Source organism: Papio anubis, chromosome 3, assembly GCF_008728515.1.
Source record: "Papio anubis isolate 15944 chromosome 3, Panubis1.0, whole genome shotgun sequence".
Taxonomy (NCBI): domain Eukaryota; kingdom Metazoa; phylum Chordata; class Mammalia; order Primates; family Cercopithecidae; genus Papio; species Papio anubis.
The window spans coordinates 130,671,604-130,691,519 of NC_044978.1; the positions used below are offsets into that span (position 1 = coordinate 130,671,604).

The 19,916-nt window shown below is 35.9% G+C and overlaps 1 protein-coding gene across 1 annotated transcript in view; it reads left to right on the forward strand.

Annotated features, from left to right (window-relative positions):
* Window positions 1-19,916, forward strand: part of PTPN13 (protein tyrosine phosphatase non-receptor type 13) — a 222,809-nt gene that overhangs the window by 69,048 nt on the left and 133,845 nt on the right. The window contains exons 3-5 of the mRNA XM_031664826.1: window positions 1,275-1,504; window positions 15,244-15,309; window positions 17,528-17,713. Of these exons, the coding sequence (XP_031520686.1) occupies window positions 1,275-1,504; window positions 15,244-15,309; window positions 17,528-17,713 (482 nt within the window). The remainder of the gene's footprint in view (window positions 1-1,274; window positions 1,505-15,243; window positions 15,310-17,527; window positions 17,714-19,916) is intronic.

Below are 19,916 nucleotides of genomic sequence, written 5' to 3' on the forward strand. Positions count from 1 at the left end.
AACACATTTTTCTTCTTTGACACCATTATTAAAGACATTTCTCAGATTCATAAAAAAGCAGATTTTTAACCTTCAAAGTAAGAATGACTCTTAGTAGTTTACTTTTTAATCGTAAGTCATATTCTGATCATGTTGATGGTAGATAGAGGTTAAAAAGTCAGAATGATTCAGTTCTGATAAAAAAAATTCAGTTTTGATTGTTTTCAGGAAAGTATAGATACTGTATGATAAACTTTTGCATAAACTTCTGTCAATGTCTTATCATTTGACAGAGTGATATCAGTATAACTTATTCAGATTGAATAATGGAATTTCAGTCATAGGCCTTTTGTGATTTTTCTATAGCTGTTATCTTGAGTCTGTAACCAAGTTCACCTAGCAGTTTTCCTAAAACCTGTATTAACTTACTTTTGAGATGAGGGACAAAATGAAGTTTATTCTAATCAGTGTGTTTTGTTGAGCCTAAAGTACAGCTTTACTTTTAGGTGGAGGCCTGCTGGTGTCTAGGGAATGTATTTTTGTTAATACTCTTAGGTGTGAGCTCTTGGACGTCTATACAGCCAAGCATTAAAACAAAAAGTTAAGAGACCTCATTGATCATATTTGGTAGTACAAAACAAGCTGCCTGAAATGCTAGTGAAATAATGAGCAAATGTAAATACGATAAAATCTAAATTCAAGCAAAATATATACTTTGACTCAAGACATTTAATTGTAGTTAGAAACCTTGTGAATGCCTAATAGGAATTTTAAAAGGAATTGATTTCTATCAATTTCAGGACACTATAGTCTAAATCGGAATCCTAACTTGGGAATCTATAAATGGGTTATAAGTAGATCCATAAAACTTCAGAATCTATACAAAGCTTTATATTTATGGGCAATGTCCTTGAGAGAGAAACCACACCTTTCACCAGTTTCTTAAAGGAATGCATAATTCATAAAAAGTTAAAGAGCTATTAATCTATATATCTATATATAGATTATATATCCTATATCTATATATCCCTGTGATAAAACATTTGAACCAAGTTTAATTCTTAAGATGAACAATGAAAGGGCTCTATTTCTAGTTTCTAGGATCTGCTATCCAGATTTTGAAAAATTAAGCCAAATCAAGGCATTGTTGTTAGTAATGCTACCTGTTGTATTTATATGAAACCCAATGTTTTTGTAGCATGTTGATTTGGTATATGTTAACTACTCATTAACATCTATACAAATAGGCTGGATTATCCATTGAAGTGATTACTGTTTCCTGTGATTATAATTTTAAGCAATTTTCTTCTTGTTCTTTTTTTTATTTTGGTGCAATTACAAACCAGTAAGCCTAGCTGATCCTGCTGCTGTTGGCTTCATCATTTCTCCGTGGTCTCTGCTGTTGCTGCCATCTGGTAGTGTATCATTTACAGATGAAAATATTTCCAATCAGGATCTTCGAGCATTCACTGCACCAGAGGTTCTTCAAAATCAATCACTAAGTTCTCTCTCAGATGTTGAAAAGGTAACTGTTTAATTTTTTTATTTGGGTGGGGATAGGTCAAGTAAAGATAATGGGCTACCCTGTTTCAACCCTCTGAAAAATCTATTGAGTTTTAAATGATCATGTATTCCAAGAAGTTCAGTTATTTTATTGAAGAATCCAAATAGTTTTATAAAGATTTATAGCTCTGAGAAATATATGAAAAAAGTTAGCCATTGTTTAAGTGCATGTTTACAAATACTTATTAAATACCTGCTATGTATAAAACACCGTGCCCGAGAAAGATATAGAAATAACTAGAAAGTTGACCCTGATTAACATGTACAGAACAATCTATAACAGTGATCCTCATCCTTTTTGGCACCAGGGACTGGTTTCATGGAAGACAGTTTATCCAAGGATGGGGTGGTGGGGGAATGGTTGTAACATGAAACTGTTCCACTCAGATCATCAGGAACTAGATTCTCATAAGAAGCGTGCAGCCTCAGTCCCTCACACGTGCAGTTCATAATAGGGTTCGCATTCCTATGAGAATCTAATGCCAGCATTGATCTGACAGGAGGCAGAGCTCAGGTGGTAATGTTCACTTGCCTACCACTCACCTCCTGCTGTGCAGCCCACTTCCTAATAGGCCATGGGACTGGTATGGGGCTGGAGGTGGGGGTTGGAGACCCCTGATCTCTAATATGTGGCAGGATGAAATAAATGCTATGGAGTGTGATAGTATTTTGAGAATGTACAAGATGAGCAATTAATTTTTAGTGTAGAATGATATCACAGAGAAGGGGTAGCATTTGTGTTAGGCTATGAAGAATGAATAGACTTCAGATAAATAAAAATAGGTAGAAAGGGCGTTCTACTCAGAGTAATTGGTATGGATAATGACAAGAGGTAAGAAATTGTCCACTGTGATTGGGGAATGGTTGGTTAGACTGGCTAGGCTAGAACATTACTACCTAGAGGGATGTGGGTAAAGGAAGGAAGAAAGATTCTAGGTTAGAAGGAGGGCGATTTTTGAATGCCAGAACTTGAGGCTTTCTTCTTAGGCAGTGGGGATCTATCATATTTTTAGGAGCATGACTGATGTAATTTGTGATTTTGGAGGTTAAATTTGATAAAAGTAGATAACTATGGGAGAAGGAAGATTTTGTGAGACTCTAATTGGGAAGTTGTTTTGTTTTGTTTTGTTTTGAGATGGAGTGTCGCTTCTTTGCCCAGGTCAGAGTGCAGTGGCGTAATCTTGGCTCACTGCAACCTCCGCCTCCTGGTTTCAAGCAATTCTCCTGCCTCAGACTCCCAAGTAGGTGGGATTACAGGCACATACCAGCACACCTGGCTAATTTTTGTATTTTTAGTAGAGACGGGGTCTCACCATGTTGACCAGGCTGATCTTACACTCCTGACTTCAAGTGATCCGCCTGCCTCGGCCTCCCAAAGTGCTGGGATTACAGGTGTGAGCCACCGTGCCTGGCCAGGGAGTTTTGATACTCTGTGGAAAAGAACTGAAAATGGCATAATGATTTTTTTGATGGCATAATGAAGAAGTAAAGGTTTATAATAGAAGTATCCAGTATGACTATAGTGATATAACTGACTTCAGACTAAGACCTAATTTTATTGTCAAAGTTATGAAAAAAATTTAGGCATATATATTGTGTTTTATAGCAGACATTGGGTAATTGTATTATATAGCAGGCTGTGGGTAATTTAGTGCTATGGGGTACTCCAGATAATTCAGAATTGGCTATGAACATTCTTTCCTATATATCATTCCATGTAAGTGTAAAAATTAACCTAGTAATTTCCTAATAACAAAATCGTTAAATCAAAAATATACACATGTTAAACTTCAATATACATTGTCTAATTGCTATCTAAAGGAATTCTACCAATTTCTTTCTACCGACAATCCTATTTTTCTTTTCAGAGATTGAATGTGTGTGAGTGTGTGCATGATGACTAAGCTAAAGGAAGGCATCTTGATTTGAGCCATCAATTATGTATCTGAAAAAAGACTGACAAGAATTGGTAGAGTGAATTCTGATTTCAGTTTATCTACCTTTGATATTCCATGAGCTACTTAAGAATTTTGAGAGGTACAAGCAAGCATTGAAAGGAGATGGTAGCTATGAGGTAGGGGTAGTGCTTAAAGCATTAGACTAAAAAATTTCCCATTACATAAGATGAAGTATTTGAAAAGAACTTTTTGTATATTACAGAGTAGATATGGTCTTGGTCATTGTTGTGTATCATGAAAGTATTCAAGTGTAGCAGTAATGTTTTATTAAGCTGGATAGTATATATAGAGTTATTCATTTTTATTATTTAAACAGGATGCAGTCATTCTGTACCCTGTATGATTCATTTAATAATCTTTTAAAAGAGGGATTAGAACATTGGAAATAGGTATGGTATGTGTGCATAGGTATTATGAATTCTTTTTGTAAGCATTTAAAATCCACAGTACAATTTAAAAAGTGCTTAGTAGAAATTTGAGATGCACAAGTGCTTTTCTGATTTTCTGAGAGGTTTCCCAATTTGCCTTGTGATGTCTAGACCCCCAAACAAGTTAACCCTGTTTAGGAATAGCTGTTAGACCACATGTTTGGAAAAATGACTAAAGCCACTCTATTATTTTACCAAGTGTTTAGAAGCAATGTTGGGGATGAAATGGGTGTGGGATTGTTGCCATTATCATGTTAAAGTTGATTTCTTAGTCTGTCTAATTGGAACTTCCAGCTTCCCCATGCCTCAAAATCTTAAGTGTAATTTTAAATACAAAGAAAATCAAGTTTCTTGATCCTATTCATAACAGGAAGCAAAGGTCAGAAGAGTAGCCATATATTCTAGCACAGTATTCTGGTTTTAAAATGGCAAGGGCATTTTGAAAACGAGGAAAGTAGCTGCACTTAATGACTTTCATGAGTTAAGAATATGCTATTAACTAGCACTCAATAAATGTTTGCAGTTGATGACATATAAATATTTTTATAATGCTCAGTGCCTAGCACTCTTGATACATGCAAATGTTCTCTTCATTCAGAGGGACTTACACTTAAAAGTGTTTTGTAAACTATACACATTTGTATGAAAAAACTCTCTTACTATATCAACTATGTAAATAGGCATTTTCATTTATTTACCTTAAAACTTTACTTTTCAAGATAACATCCCTTTAAATGAGTAGACAGGTTTATACAGGCCACAGTAAGCTTTTTATCCTCTGGCTTTTCCCTTTTATTGGGTAATTTTCTACTTCCTGCTTGCTTGGCAGAAGGTGTATTTATTTGACAATTCTTTTGAAATCGGTTTGATGGAATGGAACTTGAATCAAGTTCCTGTTGTGCTTTCTGTTCAAAAATATTGATGTGCACCAGAGATTTGTACTATGTCTCTGATAAATTAATCTTGTTTATTGCCACTAATTTGTAGTCTAAATATCAATAATTATTGCTCTCTGTGCTTTTTGAAAATCAAGGATCATCTTTAGAAGGACAATAACAGTAAATCTACTTACCCAAGCTTAGCAGAAGCCTCAACCGAACTTGACCAAAAAACAACCAAATGCCCTTAATCACACTTTACCGTACATACTTTGTGTTAAATCTTGTTAATCCATTCTCTGTCCTGTTTTCATTCATTCATAAATTTGACAAATGTTTGTTGTATACCAGGACCCTGTGCCACTGAAGAAGACACTCTAGGATTGTCTAGTGACAGAGTTCAACATGTAATCATATAATTAAATTGAAAATGTTAAATGTTGGGGTTGTAGAGGTACCATCTCACATCCGTTAGGATGGCTACTATCAAAAGAACAGGACATAACAACTGTTGGTGAGGATGCAGAGAAATTGGAACCCTTGTGTGTTGTTGGTGAGAATGTGAAATTGTACAGTCACTATGGAAAGCAGTATAAAGGTTTCTTAAAAAATTAAAAATAGAGTTACCATATGGTCCAGCAACTTCACTTCTGAGTATATATATCCAAAACAATTCACAGCAGGAACTCAAAGAGATATTTGCACACCCATGTTCATAGCAGTGTTATTCACAATAGCCAAAAGCTGGAAGCAACCCAAATGTTCATTGGCAGATGAGTGGATAAAAAAACTGTGGAATATACATACAATGAATATCATGCAGACTTAAGTAAAAGGCAATCTTGTCACGTGCTACAACATGGATGAACCTGGAAGACGTTATGCTAAGTGAAATAAGCCAATCTTAACAAATACTATGTGATTCCACTCATATGAAATATCCAAAGTAGTCAAAATCATAGAAACAAAAAGGTGAAAGGTGATTGCCAAGGACTGGGCAGAGAGGGTAGAGGGAAGAATTAGTGTTTAATGAGCATAGAGTTTTAGTTTTACAAGGTGAAAAAGTTCCAGAGATTGTTGCACAACAGTGTGAATATGCTTAACGCAACTAAAATATATACTTAGATGGTAAATTTAATCTTTTTTTTTTTTTTTTTTTTTTTTTGAGACGGAGTCTAGCTGTATCACCAGGCTGGAGTGCAGTGGCACAATCTCAGCTCACTGCAACCTCCACCTCCCAAGTTCAAGCAGTTCTCCTGCATCAGCCTCCCAAGTAGCTAGGACTACAGGTGCATGCCACCATGCCCAGCTAAGTTTTGTATTTTTAGTAGAGACAGGGTCTCACCATGTTGGCCAGGATGGTCTCGACCATTTGACCTCGTGATCCATCTGCCTCAGCCTCCCACAGTGCTGGGATTACAAGTGTGAGCCACCATGCCCGGCTGGTAAATTTAATCTTGTGTGGGTTTTGTTTGTTTGTTTTTTTTAACCACAATAAAAGATGACACCAAATCCTAGAGTTTTAATAGGTGCATAAAGCCTCATAGAAAGTTAGGTCTTTAAATGTCACTTCACCATACTATGTTCCACTAGCTAAAAAACTAATTTCTGGTCATGTTATTGTAGTGTTAATGGCTTAATGTTTTGCTCTATTCAGATAACACATTTTCATCTTATTAGTCTTTAAGTGTATATCATCTTAACTTAAAGGAATAACTCTTAAGATGGAAATTTAGCCCAATGAGAGAGGATTTAGGGCACCAAAATGGATCCTAAAATAATTCTATTTCAGCAGATCCCTGTGGCCATTCTGCAGTTGGTGGGTCTCCTCTAAAGCACTAGAACATGTTTTGGTTTGCAATATATGATACTGGTGTTCCTAGTCCTACAGTAAGTAGCCTAGAGTTAAATAAGTTGTCAGATATATTATTAAGCTATTATATCTTAGAAACTAACCATCACACTCAGTATGTAAAGTGTGACGAAATGTGGAAGGTAATATGTTGTGGGAAAAGGGTTAATTTTAAAATAAGAAAATAACAACCTGCTGTTTTGAGCTTTAAAAATAATTTTGGAGGTGACTTTTAGGAAATATTGAAAGAAAAGAGTCATGACTAAGTAAATTTGTACAATTGCTTTATATATCAGATCTTAACCTAAGTTCCATCATACCCTCAGAGGTCAAAGGAATAAGTTCAAGAGGCCATTAAAAGTTTAAAAATTGTATGCATACCAAAAAAATGTGTCTTCATATATTCTTCTGGATAGAGGGATCGTAACTTTTATTCTTGCTTCTTTCTAAAGGGCTAAAAAATCATTGACTATTTGCTGACAGATCCCAAATATATATATCTCTAGCACCATGCTCTTGACTTTTATGTAAAGCTACTTATTAGATATCTTCACTGGAATGTGCCACAGGCATCTGAGACTCAATAGATCTGAAATTAAACTCATTGTTTCTTCTCATACCCTGAAACTTTTCTCCCTTCCATTGTGTTTCCTATAAATGAATGGACCATCATTTCCCCAATTTCCAAGGAAAAATCTAAGGTGTCATTCTTAATTTGTCATTCACCTCTTGCCCCATTTCCTAAATCCTATGATTAATTTCTTTTGAGTCTACCTTTTTAATATATCTCATATATGTCTACATATATTAGATTTCACTGCTTCCACCTCAGTTCAGTCCATCACAAATGACCAGTGCTGCAAACACTTCTCATAATCTCCCAACTCCAGTCTTGCCCATGGCTAGTCCATTCTTTAAAGTGCAGTCAGTGCAGTTTTGAAAGCCCATGTATGATCTTGTTCTATTCCTGTTTAAAATTATTCAGATTCTCCATGTCCCGTGAATGAACTCTTGACTCCTGAGCATGGCCTTCAAGGTCGTACTGTATTGGCCTTGTCTGAGCTGTCTTTGTGTCAAGCTCTGTGCTTCAGTCATTCTGAATTTACTTCAGTGTCTGAGATATGCTACATACTTTCTTTCTTCTCAACCTTTGTGCATTCTCTTCTTTCAGCTTCGAAAACTCTTTTCACCCAGACTGATGCTATTTTGACTCTCGATTCATCCCCTCACTGTCTGGCTAACTTTTACTATAGATGTGAAGCTTTCTCTTATGCTCTATTGTTCTCTCTGTGTACTTCTCATATGTCACATTATCTTATCTTGTATACAGCAGTGAAGATTTGATATGGAAGGGACCCTGTTTGTCCTCATTATTGTATCCCCTATCCTCTCTACTAGTGGTCCTCAAAGTCTGCTCCTTCCAATCAGCATCACTATCACCTGGGAATTTTTTAGAAAAGCAAGTTCTCAGGCTCTACTCCAGACCTACTGAATCAGACATCCTGGAGGTATGACACAGCCACCTGTGTTTTATCAGGCCCTTCAGGTGATTCTGATGCATAACATAGTTTGAGAACAGTTCCTCTATGCCATATTTGGTAATGAGTAAAAATTTTTTAACCCAGAGGTATCTATGATTTGTTGCCACACAGTCCCAGGGGTGTGTTGCTAAAAGGAGCTATGTAGCACATGTAAAGCAGATCATATTTCTTCACAGAGATCCAGAGATGGCTGGATGAGAGGTATCTGCACATCAGACTGCAGTGTCTCACCCAGCCTGTCTCTTGTGGTCAGTGAGGCAAATCTTTGAAGGCTTTTCATCTCCTCTTTAGAGAATGGATCAAGAGGTAGAAAGTATTCTGTTAGCCTTCCCAATGATGATAATTTAATTATCCCATTTTATATTTCAACAAAGATCATGTGTGGACTCTGGGTTGAATTCTGGCTTTGTCACCTAAGGGATATATGAACTCAGGCAATTTGCTTAACCACTCCATGCCTCAAGTGCCTTATGTCTATGGTGTTAATAATAATACTTACCTTGTAGGGTTGTTAGAAAATGAAATAAGGTAATACTTACAAAGTGCTTGGGACAGTACCCAGCATGTGGTAAGCATCCAAGAAATAGTGACTATCACTATTGTATGTCAAATGCTGTGCTAGGTCTAGGGATACAGTGGTGAACGGGACAAAATCCCGCTGTGCATGGAGTTTATATTCCAGTACATTATAACTGTGCAGACAGAAATGTATTTCTATCCTACAAGAGTTATATTAATGAGCCTCCTTGACTCTCATCTTTCCATATCACATTTTCTTTGTATCCCTATCTCTGGTTCCTCCCTTTTCATATCTATACTTAATTGCCTGAATTTCTCAAGTGTGTTTCTAAGTTTAGCCATTCTTTCCTCTTCAGCCCTATTGCTGGCACTATGGTGAAGTTCTCATTTCTCTTCTCTTGGACTTTTGTCGTGTCTCCTAACTCTTATTCCTGCTTCTTGACTGTTCTCTTTGCCACTGTCAGATTAATACCCCTGATATGTCATACCCCTGATCATGAGGGATTTTTCCCCTCCAAAACCTTCATTGTGTTGCTCCTTTTTTGCCCAATGAAGTACAGATTCCTTAACCAAACATGAAAATCTCTCCAGAGTCTGGTCCCAACTACCTTCTCACTCCTCTTTTTAGATGCACAAGCTGTAGCCAGTGGTTTTTAGGCAGATCTTGTGTTTCTGGGATTCACTTCTTTGCATGGCAATGCCTTTCTTCCCTGTTTTCATGTTTCCCCATCCTATGTACCATCCATTCTTTCAGTGAGCATCTCCTGAGGACTTATAATATGTCCAACACTATAAGAGGTCAAGGAGATACAAAGATGAATAAGGAGTAGACCTTACTCTCAAAGGGCCAGGAGGCTGAGAGACAAAGAAATGGTGGTGATGGTGATGATGATGATGATATGCAGGGAATATACACAATGATAATAGATGTATACAGAATATTAAGAACAAAGAGAGGGACACATAATCTATGTTCCAAGTCTCAGCTTAACTCATCTCTACTTTAAGTTTCTTCTAATTCCTCTGTAGTCAAAAGGAACCTTTTCTTGTCTCCTTGAGTTTCCTTAGCACAAATTTACTACTACTTTGTTTAATACATAGGTGCATATATATATATATTTATATCTCTCTCCTGTTAGACTTCTAATTCTGGAAAAGGATATATAGATTAAATTATTAGTTTTCAGCCAGAGGCAGTTTTCCCTTCTATGGAACATTTGGCAATAACTGGAGACAATTTTGGTTGTCATAACTGAGAGGGTAGGAGTAGATAGTACTATTGGCATCTAATGGGTAGGAGCCATGGATCCTGCTCAATATCCTACAATTTACAGGGCAGCTCCCCACTGCAAAGAATTATCCAGTCCCGAACATCAGTAGTGCTGAGGGTAAGAAACTGAAGCCAGAGTTAGAATTTTGCCTCTGTCAGTTAAATAGCTGTGTGACCCTGGGCAAGTTACCTTCCCTCTGCAAGATTGAATGAGCTAATGTATATAATGTAGGCCAGGCGTGGTGGCTCACACCTGTAATTCCAGCACTTTGGGAGACCAAGGAAGGCAGATCACCTGAGGTCAGGAGTTCGAGACCAGCCTGGCCAACATGGCTAAACCCTATCTCTACTAAAAATACAAAAATTAGCTGTGCATGGTGGTAGGTGCCTGTAATCCCAGCTACTCAAGAGGCTGAGGCAGGGAGAATCACTTGAACCCAGGAGGTGAAGGTTGCAGTGAGCCAATATCGTGCCACTGCACTCCAGCCTGGGCGGCAGAGTAAGACTCTGTCTAAAAAAAAGAAGAAAGGAAAGAAAAAGAAATATGTAATGTAAGCTTGGCACACAGTAAGCATTATGTGCATGCTAGCTGTTTATGTTTTAATACATATAATAATATATATTAGCTTATGATAGTGATGTTATAGATACCAGGATGAAATATTTGTATCTTATCACATTCCCTAGTTTAGTGACTTTCAGAAAAAATGTTGACTGAATGGGTAGTTGTCTAGCTCTTCTATACATGCATGTCATCTAGAATCAGCTCTTCCATCTTTTCACTGAATCCTGTATATACAAATCATCACTATCAAGGCGCCCACCTCTATAGGACTGTGTCCTGGCCTGCTATACTGCTATACTAAGGAAGGGAAATAGAGCATCTCTGTGCTGTCTGTAAGGTACAGATGGACCAACAAAGGTCACGAAACCACAAATTCCCTGAGAAGCTAAATAAGCAATACAAGTGAGAAGCAGATCAAAACTTTTTTAAACTTATACTGCCTAATTCTTTTTTGGCCCTGGACTTGTTGATATCTTTAGTAGAAGATATTTGTCAGCTGGATTGTGGATTCCCCTTTTTTCTCATTACGTAAAAAACAAAGGAAAGTATGTATATCAAATACTTGCCTGTTTTTGAGTAATCCTTCCTGTGTGTGACCTTCCTCCTTTCTACACAATATACATATATGCAGTCTGTAACCCATCTACTGCTGCTATTTATTAACCAGATGAACTAAGCACTGTCAGTGATGTCAGTGCTACTGAATTAATTTAGTTACATCTTTGTATCAGTGATCTTTATCCCTGTGTCTTTTCAGGCTGCATCAACAGTAAAAACTCTTTTAATTTATGAATAATGTATATGGAAGCATCATTCACTGACCCTGTACCGACTGTTTGGAATAGATGTAAAAGCATTTTTCTTTGTATTCTGTAAGAAATATTTTTCTAATATTAGATACCAGGTGGTATTATCATGTTATTTTAACAAAGATCTGGCATACCTGGAGTTATCTAACAACTCAACAATGTATTTTTAATTATGATTTAAAATGTTACTAAAAGTGTGGAACCCATATAAAATATCATCTTAGTAAAGTAGCAATTATAATTTTGCATATTTTATTTTTTCTATAGAGGTATTTCATACCTATATGTATTAGTCAAGGTTCTGCAGAGAAACAGAACCAATGGGGTGTGTGTGTGTGTGTGTGTGTGTGTGTGTGTGTGTGTGTGTGTATTTGTATATAGAGAGAGATTTATTATAAAGGGTTGGCTCATGCAATTATGAAGGCCCACAAGCTCCAAGATCCTCAGGATGAGTTTGTAAACTGGAGATTCAGGAGAGCCAATGGTGTAGTTCAAGTCTGAGTCTGAAGGTCAGAGAAACAGTAGAATTGCTGGTGTAGTTCTAGTTCAAAGACTGGCAGGCTCAAGACCCAAGAGGGTTTCAGTTTGAGTCCAAAGGAGGAAAATGCTGATATCCCGGTTCTAGGGCAGTTAGGCAGAAAGAATTATCTTACTCAGAGGAGAGTTAACCTTTCTTTTCTTTTCAAGCCTTCAACTGACTGGAAAGGGCCCGCCCGTGATAGGGAGGGCAGTCTGCTTTCCTCAGTCTACTGATGTAAATGTTAATTTCACCCAAAAACACTTCCACAGAAACACGCAGAATGAGATTTGACCAAATATCTGGGCATCCTTTGGTCCAGTCAGGTTGACACATACGACTAACCATTATACGACATACATAGGTGATCAGCAAATGTACAATTTTATAACCTAGTTTTAAGAATGTTTTATTATAGTCATGTATAAAAATTATTAACATATAGTAACTCACTTTGGCATATTGAGAAGTAAATATAATAAAGAATCTTAAAGCATGGGCCACATCTCAAAGAGTCATAAACCAAAATTAATAGAGCATTCAATTAGTCCTTTATGCTAAAGCTATGAAAAATGTTTTTCATATAAGAGGCTCTTTGAAAAGGTATTTACATTTAAGACTCTTTGGAAAGGAACTTAAAGAGAAATAGAATAAAAATAGTCTGCACTAGCCTGTCTTAAACTTCTTGCACATTTAATTTAATTCAGCAGACATGTATTGAATATCTGCTATGTAAAGTTCTGTGTTACTTGCTAAGAGGGACACTAAAACAAAAAGCTGTTCCCCTCAAGGAAGACAAAGAAGGACTCATCTAACTATACAACAAGATAATATTAGTTAACTACATCATCAGAGATACTATTGAAGTGTGATGCAGGAATATAACTGTATCATATATGAGATAATGCTTTAACTTGTTTGGAAGTATTTATACAGCATATATAAGGGGAAACATCATCTCTGGCCTATCAATAATGGCCAGAGACAAAGAAAGAATATTCTTGATGGAAAGAAAGCTCACGAAAAGCTGAGAAAGAAAAGGATGTATTTTGCCAACAGAAAATTATCTAGATGTGCTGAGTGTTTAGGTTGTGATAAGGGAAGGAACGATGACAGAAGAAAACTTAAAAACCTGCTTGCAGAATGGAAATAGAGGCAGGTCAAAGTGAGCCCTGAATGTCGTTATTTTAAAATTTGAATGTTTAAAAATTGAGAGCCATGAACATATTTGAAAAGTGGAACAACTTTTCTAATCTGTAATTGAGAAATAACTTAGGAAGCAATTTAAGGGATAAAGTGTTGTGCGATTGTAAGAAGGGTACCCACTTTTATTACATATATCTGACTGATTTCTAAAGAGAATTTGAGACAGTTTATAGCATTGAAAAATAAAGGTGAAAAAAATAGGAGCCGAGTAAATAAAGGCAAGAAAATAAGATGAAGCTGTAGTAATGAAACAAAATGAAACAACAACAAAAGCGCATGGCAAGAATTCAGTGTTGATAGAAGTGGCCCAGAAGATTAGCTCTGAACCTCTTAACAGAAGGAAATAGGAAAGATGATTATTATTACTGAGATCTTGCTTCTTGTGTCACAGAAAAAAATAGAAGCAATCAAGACTTTTCCTAGCATTCCTCTAGCAGCCTCCCCATGTGAATTCCCATATGCTCTGCCATCTTACTACAGATGAACTGTCCATGCTCTTCTATAAAGCCAACTCTTCCATTCGTGCTTTAGCATCAATCTCCTTATCTACTTAACAGTGTTCCTCTAGCAATCTCCATTCTCTCCTGCATTTCCAGTTTTCCCTGTTGAATCATTTCTATCAGCATAAAAATATGTTGTTTTTTTAATCTTTAAGAAACAAAAAAAGCAAACAACCTAAAGAAAACTCCTTTGATTCATCTTCCTTCTCCTTGTACTACGCTACCCATTCATTGTGAGAAAATGTTAATCAAAACTGCACTGAGGAAAGACAAAAACCAAAAAACTGCAGTGCAGCCAAGTGAGGTGGTTCTTGCCTATAATCCCAGCACACTGAGAGGCCAAGGCAGGAGGATCCCTTGACATCAGGAGTTTGAGAACAGCCTTGGCAATATAGAGAGATCCCCATCTCTACAAAAAATTTTAAAAATTAGCCAGGAATAGTTTTACATGCCTGTAGTCCCAGCTACTTGAGAAGCTGAGACAGGAGGATCACTTGAGCCCAGGAGTTTGAGGCAACAGTGAGCTATGATTGCACCACCTCACTCCAGGCTGGGCAACAGAGAAAGATCCTGTCAAAAAACAAAACAAAACAAAAACTGCAGTGATGCAGTGAGATTTATTGGTCAATTTTTAGATTGGCAAAACCCCAAGTCTTCATAATACCTCTATGGACAAGGCTTGTGGAAAAACTCTTACATTTTGCTGGTAGAAGTACAAAATGGTACAACTGTTATGTAAGGGAATCTGACAATCTGTATAAAAACTACAGATGATTTACTTTCTCATCCATTATCTCAGAGAATCAATTTAAGAGAAATACATACAAGGCTATTTGCTGAAACATCATTTATAGTAGCAAAGGTTTGAAAAAAATTTTTTAATTCTCTGTTAATAACAGATTGGTTATATAAACAGTGATACAACCACTAATGGAATTCTATGTACCATTTTTAAAAAATAAGATCTCTAAGCATTGATATGGAAATATCTATTGGTAAGTTTAAAATGCAAGGTACCTGCCGGGCGCAGTGGCCCACACCTGTAATCCCAGCACTTTGGGAGGTCGAGGCGGACAGATCACCTGAGGTCAGGAATTCAAGACCAGCCTGGCCAACATGGCGAAACCCCTTCTCTACTTAAAATAGAAAAATTAGTCAGGCATGGTGGCGGGCATCTCTAACCCCAGCTACTCAGGAGGCTGAGAAGGAGAATCACCAGGGAATGGAGGTTGCAGTGAGCCGAGATTGTGCCACTGCACTCCAACCTGGGCGACAGAGCCAGACTCTGCCTCAAAAAAAAAAAAAAAAAAAAAAGCAAAGTGCCTAGTAATTTTTAAGGTTTTTGATCTTTTGTAAAAGGAGGAAATAAGAATATATATTCATATTTGCTTGAATTTGCATAAGGAAACTTTAAAAGCTAACAGAAATGATTATTGATAAAGGATGGGCTGGGGAATTAGAAAAAATCTGTTGTAATAATTTCCAGTCTTACTATCTCTTTTAAGCTCTCATATACTTTTATGTAAAATATAAAATGATGATTTTCTCAGATTGTGTATTATATTTTCTTTGGAACAAAATAATCTGTATTTATAGCACTTGCTAAATTTTCTATTGCATTTTATCATAAAATTATTTCTTAAAAATTCTATTCCTAGATCTACATTTATTCTCTTGGAATGACACTGTATTGGGGGGCTGATCATGAAGTGCCTCAGAGCCAAGTAAGTTAAGTGTTTACAGTTGTTACACTTTTTACATGTGTTCAATTTTATACCTTTTATCATAGCTCTTCAGCGTATTTATATGTGTTCCGCAGCATGCTGTCAGGTGTACCAGCATTCCTATGGAGGTTGTTTATACTAATAATGTCATACTTTCAGGATGAACTTACAATAAAGTACTAAAGACACTATTTTTAAGGTATTCCTAGAACTGTAACAATTACTACCCAGGTTTCAACAACTCAATCTGTGAGATGGAGCTGGCCTCTTCAAAATTATAGCAAGATAAATGGGAGTATACTTTATTTTATCTAATTTAGTGACTGTTAAGAGAGATTGGAAATCTCTTGTCTTTGATGATTCATTCTACTGAATGTGATAGCTTTTTTGATGCAAAAACTCTAGGAATAGTAGCCCTATGTCTCTGAGTATTGTATTAGAGAATGTCATGTAGCTTTTTCTCTTGGCACTTCAAATCATACATCATACTTCACCACCCCTATAGCAGCAGACACAGGTATTAAAGTAACACTTGCTGAGGTCCTGGGCCATGTTTGCCATTGGGCCGCTTCTAATCATTATTTTCTAAAATAATTCTGATTCCTAAAGACCAATATAAACATAGTAGTAAATAGTAATTGAAAATTTAAAAATAGCTATATTTCATCAAGGCAAGATATAACATATAGAATTAGGTTTTATTTTAGGCATTTATAAGTATAAACCAAAAATAACTAGGTGTGTTTTTTTCTTATTAAATAAAAGAAGTAACAAGCATTTTAGCCTTTTACTCTAAAATACAAACATCTTAAGATCCATAAAAGATAAATTATATTCTTTACTTCATTTGGTTTTATTTTATGTCATGAAAAATAATGTATATTTTCTTTCTCTCTTCAGTTTCAATTCTGTAAATATAAATGAGAAAGTTAAAATATTACTGGAAATATTGGTGTCAGGTATTATGCAACCTAACTTGTAAAATGTGATCACAGTCTATAACATTTTATGTTCTTTTCCGATAACTGGAAATAAAGTCAGTATCAAATATAAATAGAGAGTCAATATCAATAAATATAAATTAAAGGGGAAATATAAGCTAGTGTTTTAGGATCAGAAGTCAGAATATTTTAGAAATATTTAATACTAATTTAAAAGTATTTATTAAGTACCTACCTTGTGTCAGAGACTGTTAGACACTAGGACTGTAGTGACCCATGCCTACGCAGTTTTTTGGAAGGAATAGACAGCTAAACGGCCAATTACAACATAATGCAATAAATGCTATGTTAGAGAAAATGGAGGACGCTATGGAAAACAGAGTTGGGACTTCTGGTTAGGTTTGGAGGATCAGGACAGATTTCTTAAAGGACATTGCATCTAAGCCAACCCTAAAGGATGATATATTAATAATACCCAAATGGATGAGAAGTGGAAGGGTCATAAGAAAGGCGTTTGTTTGGACCAAGGTGGATATACCAGTTTAAACTCCCATCAGCTTGGATGTGAGTTTTAATTGCTCCACTCCTTACCAATTCTTGTATTGTTAGTATTTTTATTTTTCACTATTTTATTGGGTGTGTAGTAGCTTCTTTTTGTAGTGGTTTTAATTTACATTTCTTATTAATGATATTGGCCACCCTTTCATATGCTCTTTGGCCATTCAGATATAATATTCTACAAAATACGTTAACGAATAAAAAAACCTCACATTCTGGCTTGTCTGTTTGACCAACATAATTATAATTTATATTTAAATGGTCTTGAGGCATTGCAATATTTTAAATCTCCTTTAAGTTATCAAATTATATTTATACACATTGACTGTATTACATTTTATATAATATTAAGAAACAGTTTATTCCCCCAAATGGTGTGTATGTTTGTGTGTGTGTGTGTGTACGTGTAGTAACTGTTGATCAAAACATTTGAATAAGCCAAGAATTTCACTACTTTACTTTGTATTTTAAAATGCCCAGAGTTTTTCTGTACTTCCTGTATAGGGAAGTATAAGTTAACTATCTTCTGCTAATATTTTTTAGACCATAAAAAGGTAAAACACAGTAAGATGCATATGCTTATAAGGAAGGAATTTATTTCCTCCAAGTATGTGAAGCGTGTTTTAGTGTGGTTCCTGTGATTCCTAGAATGATTTGTCTCATTAGAAAGAATATTTACTCACATTTATTAATGTGGCTTTTCCTTTATTTATATTCAGCCTATCAAGCTTGGAGATCATCTCAACAGCATACTGCTTGGAATGTGTGAGGATGTTATTTATGCTCGAGTTTCTGTTCGGACTGTGCTGGATGCTTGCAGTGCCCACATTAGGAATAGCAACTGTGCACCCTCATTTTCCTATGTGAAACACTTGGTAAAACTGGTTCTGGGAAATCTTTCTGGGGTAAGCTACAGTTACAATGGTAAATATAGTCATATTTTAAAAATTGAGTAGATATCTCAAAATTTTCTTTAAGGATACTGTGTAGGTAGCATTTTCTCAATGAAGACTAGAAATGGAAAATTGAATTTCTTCTTCTAATATAAATTGTTTATTTGAAACAATACTTAAAATTTAGAAGCTCATTGCAATGAGTCTAGATTTTGTGAGAGTTATTCCCAAAAATATCATAGAATAATAGCATGTTTGAGCTGAAAGTATCTCCTCTTGTTTTCTTTCTTAGATCTTTTCCTAAGGAGCTTTTAGCAAATGGTTATACTGTGTACACCCAGAAAAAATGTATTAACATGAAAATGGGTTTTAGAAATATTTAAATGTACTTTCTGTTGCTTTATACCTATTTCATGACCACTCGTTTTTCTGGATCTTCTAGGTATTTCCCAAACCTTCTCTACTTTCTTCTCTGAACACTGCTACCTAGTGTATACAGGAAATCCATGCTTGTATCCCTGCCAGATTTCCCCAAGACCCGGACTCTTCTGATTTTTCTCTTGTTTTGGATATGAAGAATCCCAAGAATAACCAATGCCATATCTTACCTGAAAGTCCCACCTTTGTTCTGCATTTCTAAGGCTGTATTTTATCTTGTTTGCCCTATCTGATCTGGATCTAAATTTTATCTGCTCTTATCCTGAGGGTTATAGTCCCAGAGTGTTGGTCCCTCTTCCTTGTACAGGTTACAAATTGACCACTGCCACACAGTGTTCTTGTTAGCTTCCTCAGAATTCCTTATCAGTAGGGATTTAGTTCCCATCTTAACCAGGATGTCAGATGGCTGCCAGGAATATATTCAAATTCTGCACAATTTTTCAGTTGATGACAGGCCCAGAGATCTTCTAGACAAATGGTTTGTAAACTCTCCCCCAAGAAACCTTTGTGGTTCTATAGTGAAGGGAAGTGTAGGAAGTAGAGGCTGAATAAATGGAGTTCTTGGTTGCCCATTTTCCCTCTTTAACTGGAGCAGCTCCAGTTTTATTTGATCTGTTTATGTTTCTGCATATGATTTTTTTGGACAAAGGTAAAGCTATTAAAAAATCTTTGAAAACCCTCTGTCCAGACCAACATTTCTCACATTGTTTTCAATATTTTTGTTTTAAAAATTCCTCTATGACCAAAGGAGCTTGAGAAAAAATTATTTAAAGGAAATTCAATGTATTTTCACTGGAGAACTTCTTAGAGCCTTTAATGTACTAGACTATATTACTAACCTTCAAGAAGAATAGACATGTAAATGAAGCATTTCCCAAACTTACTTGGTCTTTGAGGTCTTTTTTTCACAGACATTCTCATAAGGCTAATATTCTTTAAAACTTCACTTTATGGTTAAGGAAACTGATACCCAAACAACTATGGGATTTGAGTTCTCTATTAGTCAGTCCAGGGACTTTTTTATTATACCACACTTTCTCTAAGACTCTTGTGCTGTTTGCTAATTTTACTCCTATAGTAAAATTGTGAGAGATGTTTTTTTCTGTCTTTGAATGAATATTTTTTCTGTCTCCATAGAAATTCTATTACCTATCAATAATTGCCCATATTACACATAAAATCTTCATCCCTTTAAGGTTTAGCATTTAGTTCTCGTTATTATAGTGGATCTTTGTTGCTCATTTATGTATGAAACCTGTGCTAAGGATTGTAGAAGATAAAAATTGGAATAAAGTATTTGATCTAGGTGCTCTTATCTAAAATGCCATAACCATTTGCTTAATTATAAAATGAAAGAAGGCTATAAAAAGATACATAGTAAAAATTTTAACAGCTATGAGAGTTTAAAGGAAAAGGATACAAATTATGGTTGCACTGAAAAATAGCACTTTGTAGCCGAGCATAATGGTGCATGCCTTTAGTCCCAGCTACTCAGGAGGCTGAGGTGGGAGGACCACTTGAGCCTGGGAGGTCAAGGCTATGGTGAGCCATGATTGCACCACTGCAGTCCAACCTAGGCAACAGAGTAACGCCCTACCTCAAAAAAAAAAAAAATTAAAATTAAAAAAAGCACTTCGAACTATATCCTGTAGGCTAGATAGAGTAATCTTGGCAGAGGGAAGTGAACCTGGATAAAGGCTGTGAAATGGGAAAACAGGGATGTTTGGGGAACAGTATGGCATGGGGGTGTATCGTGGGGTTATTTAATGGGAGAGAA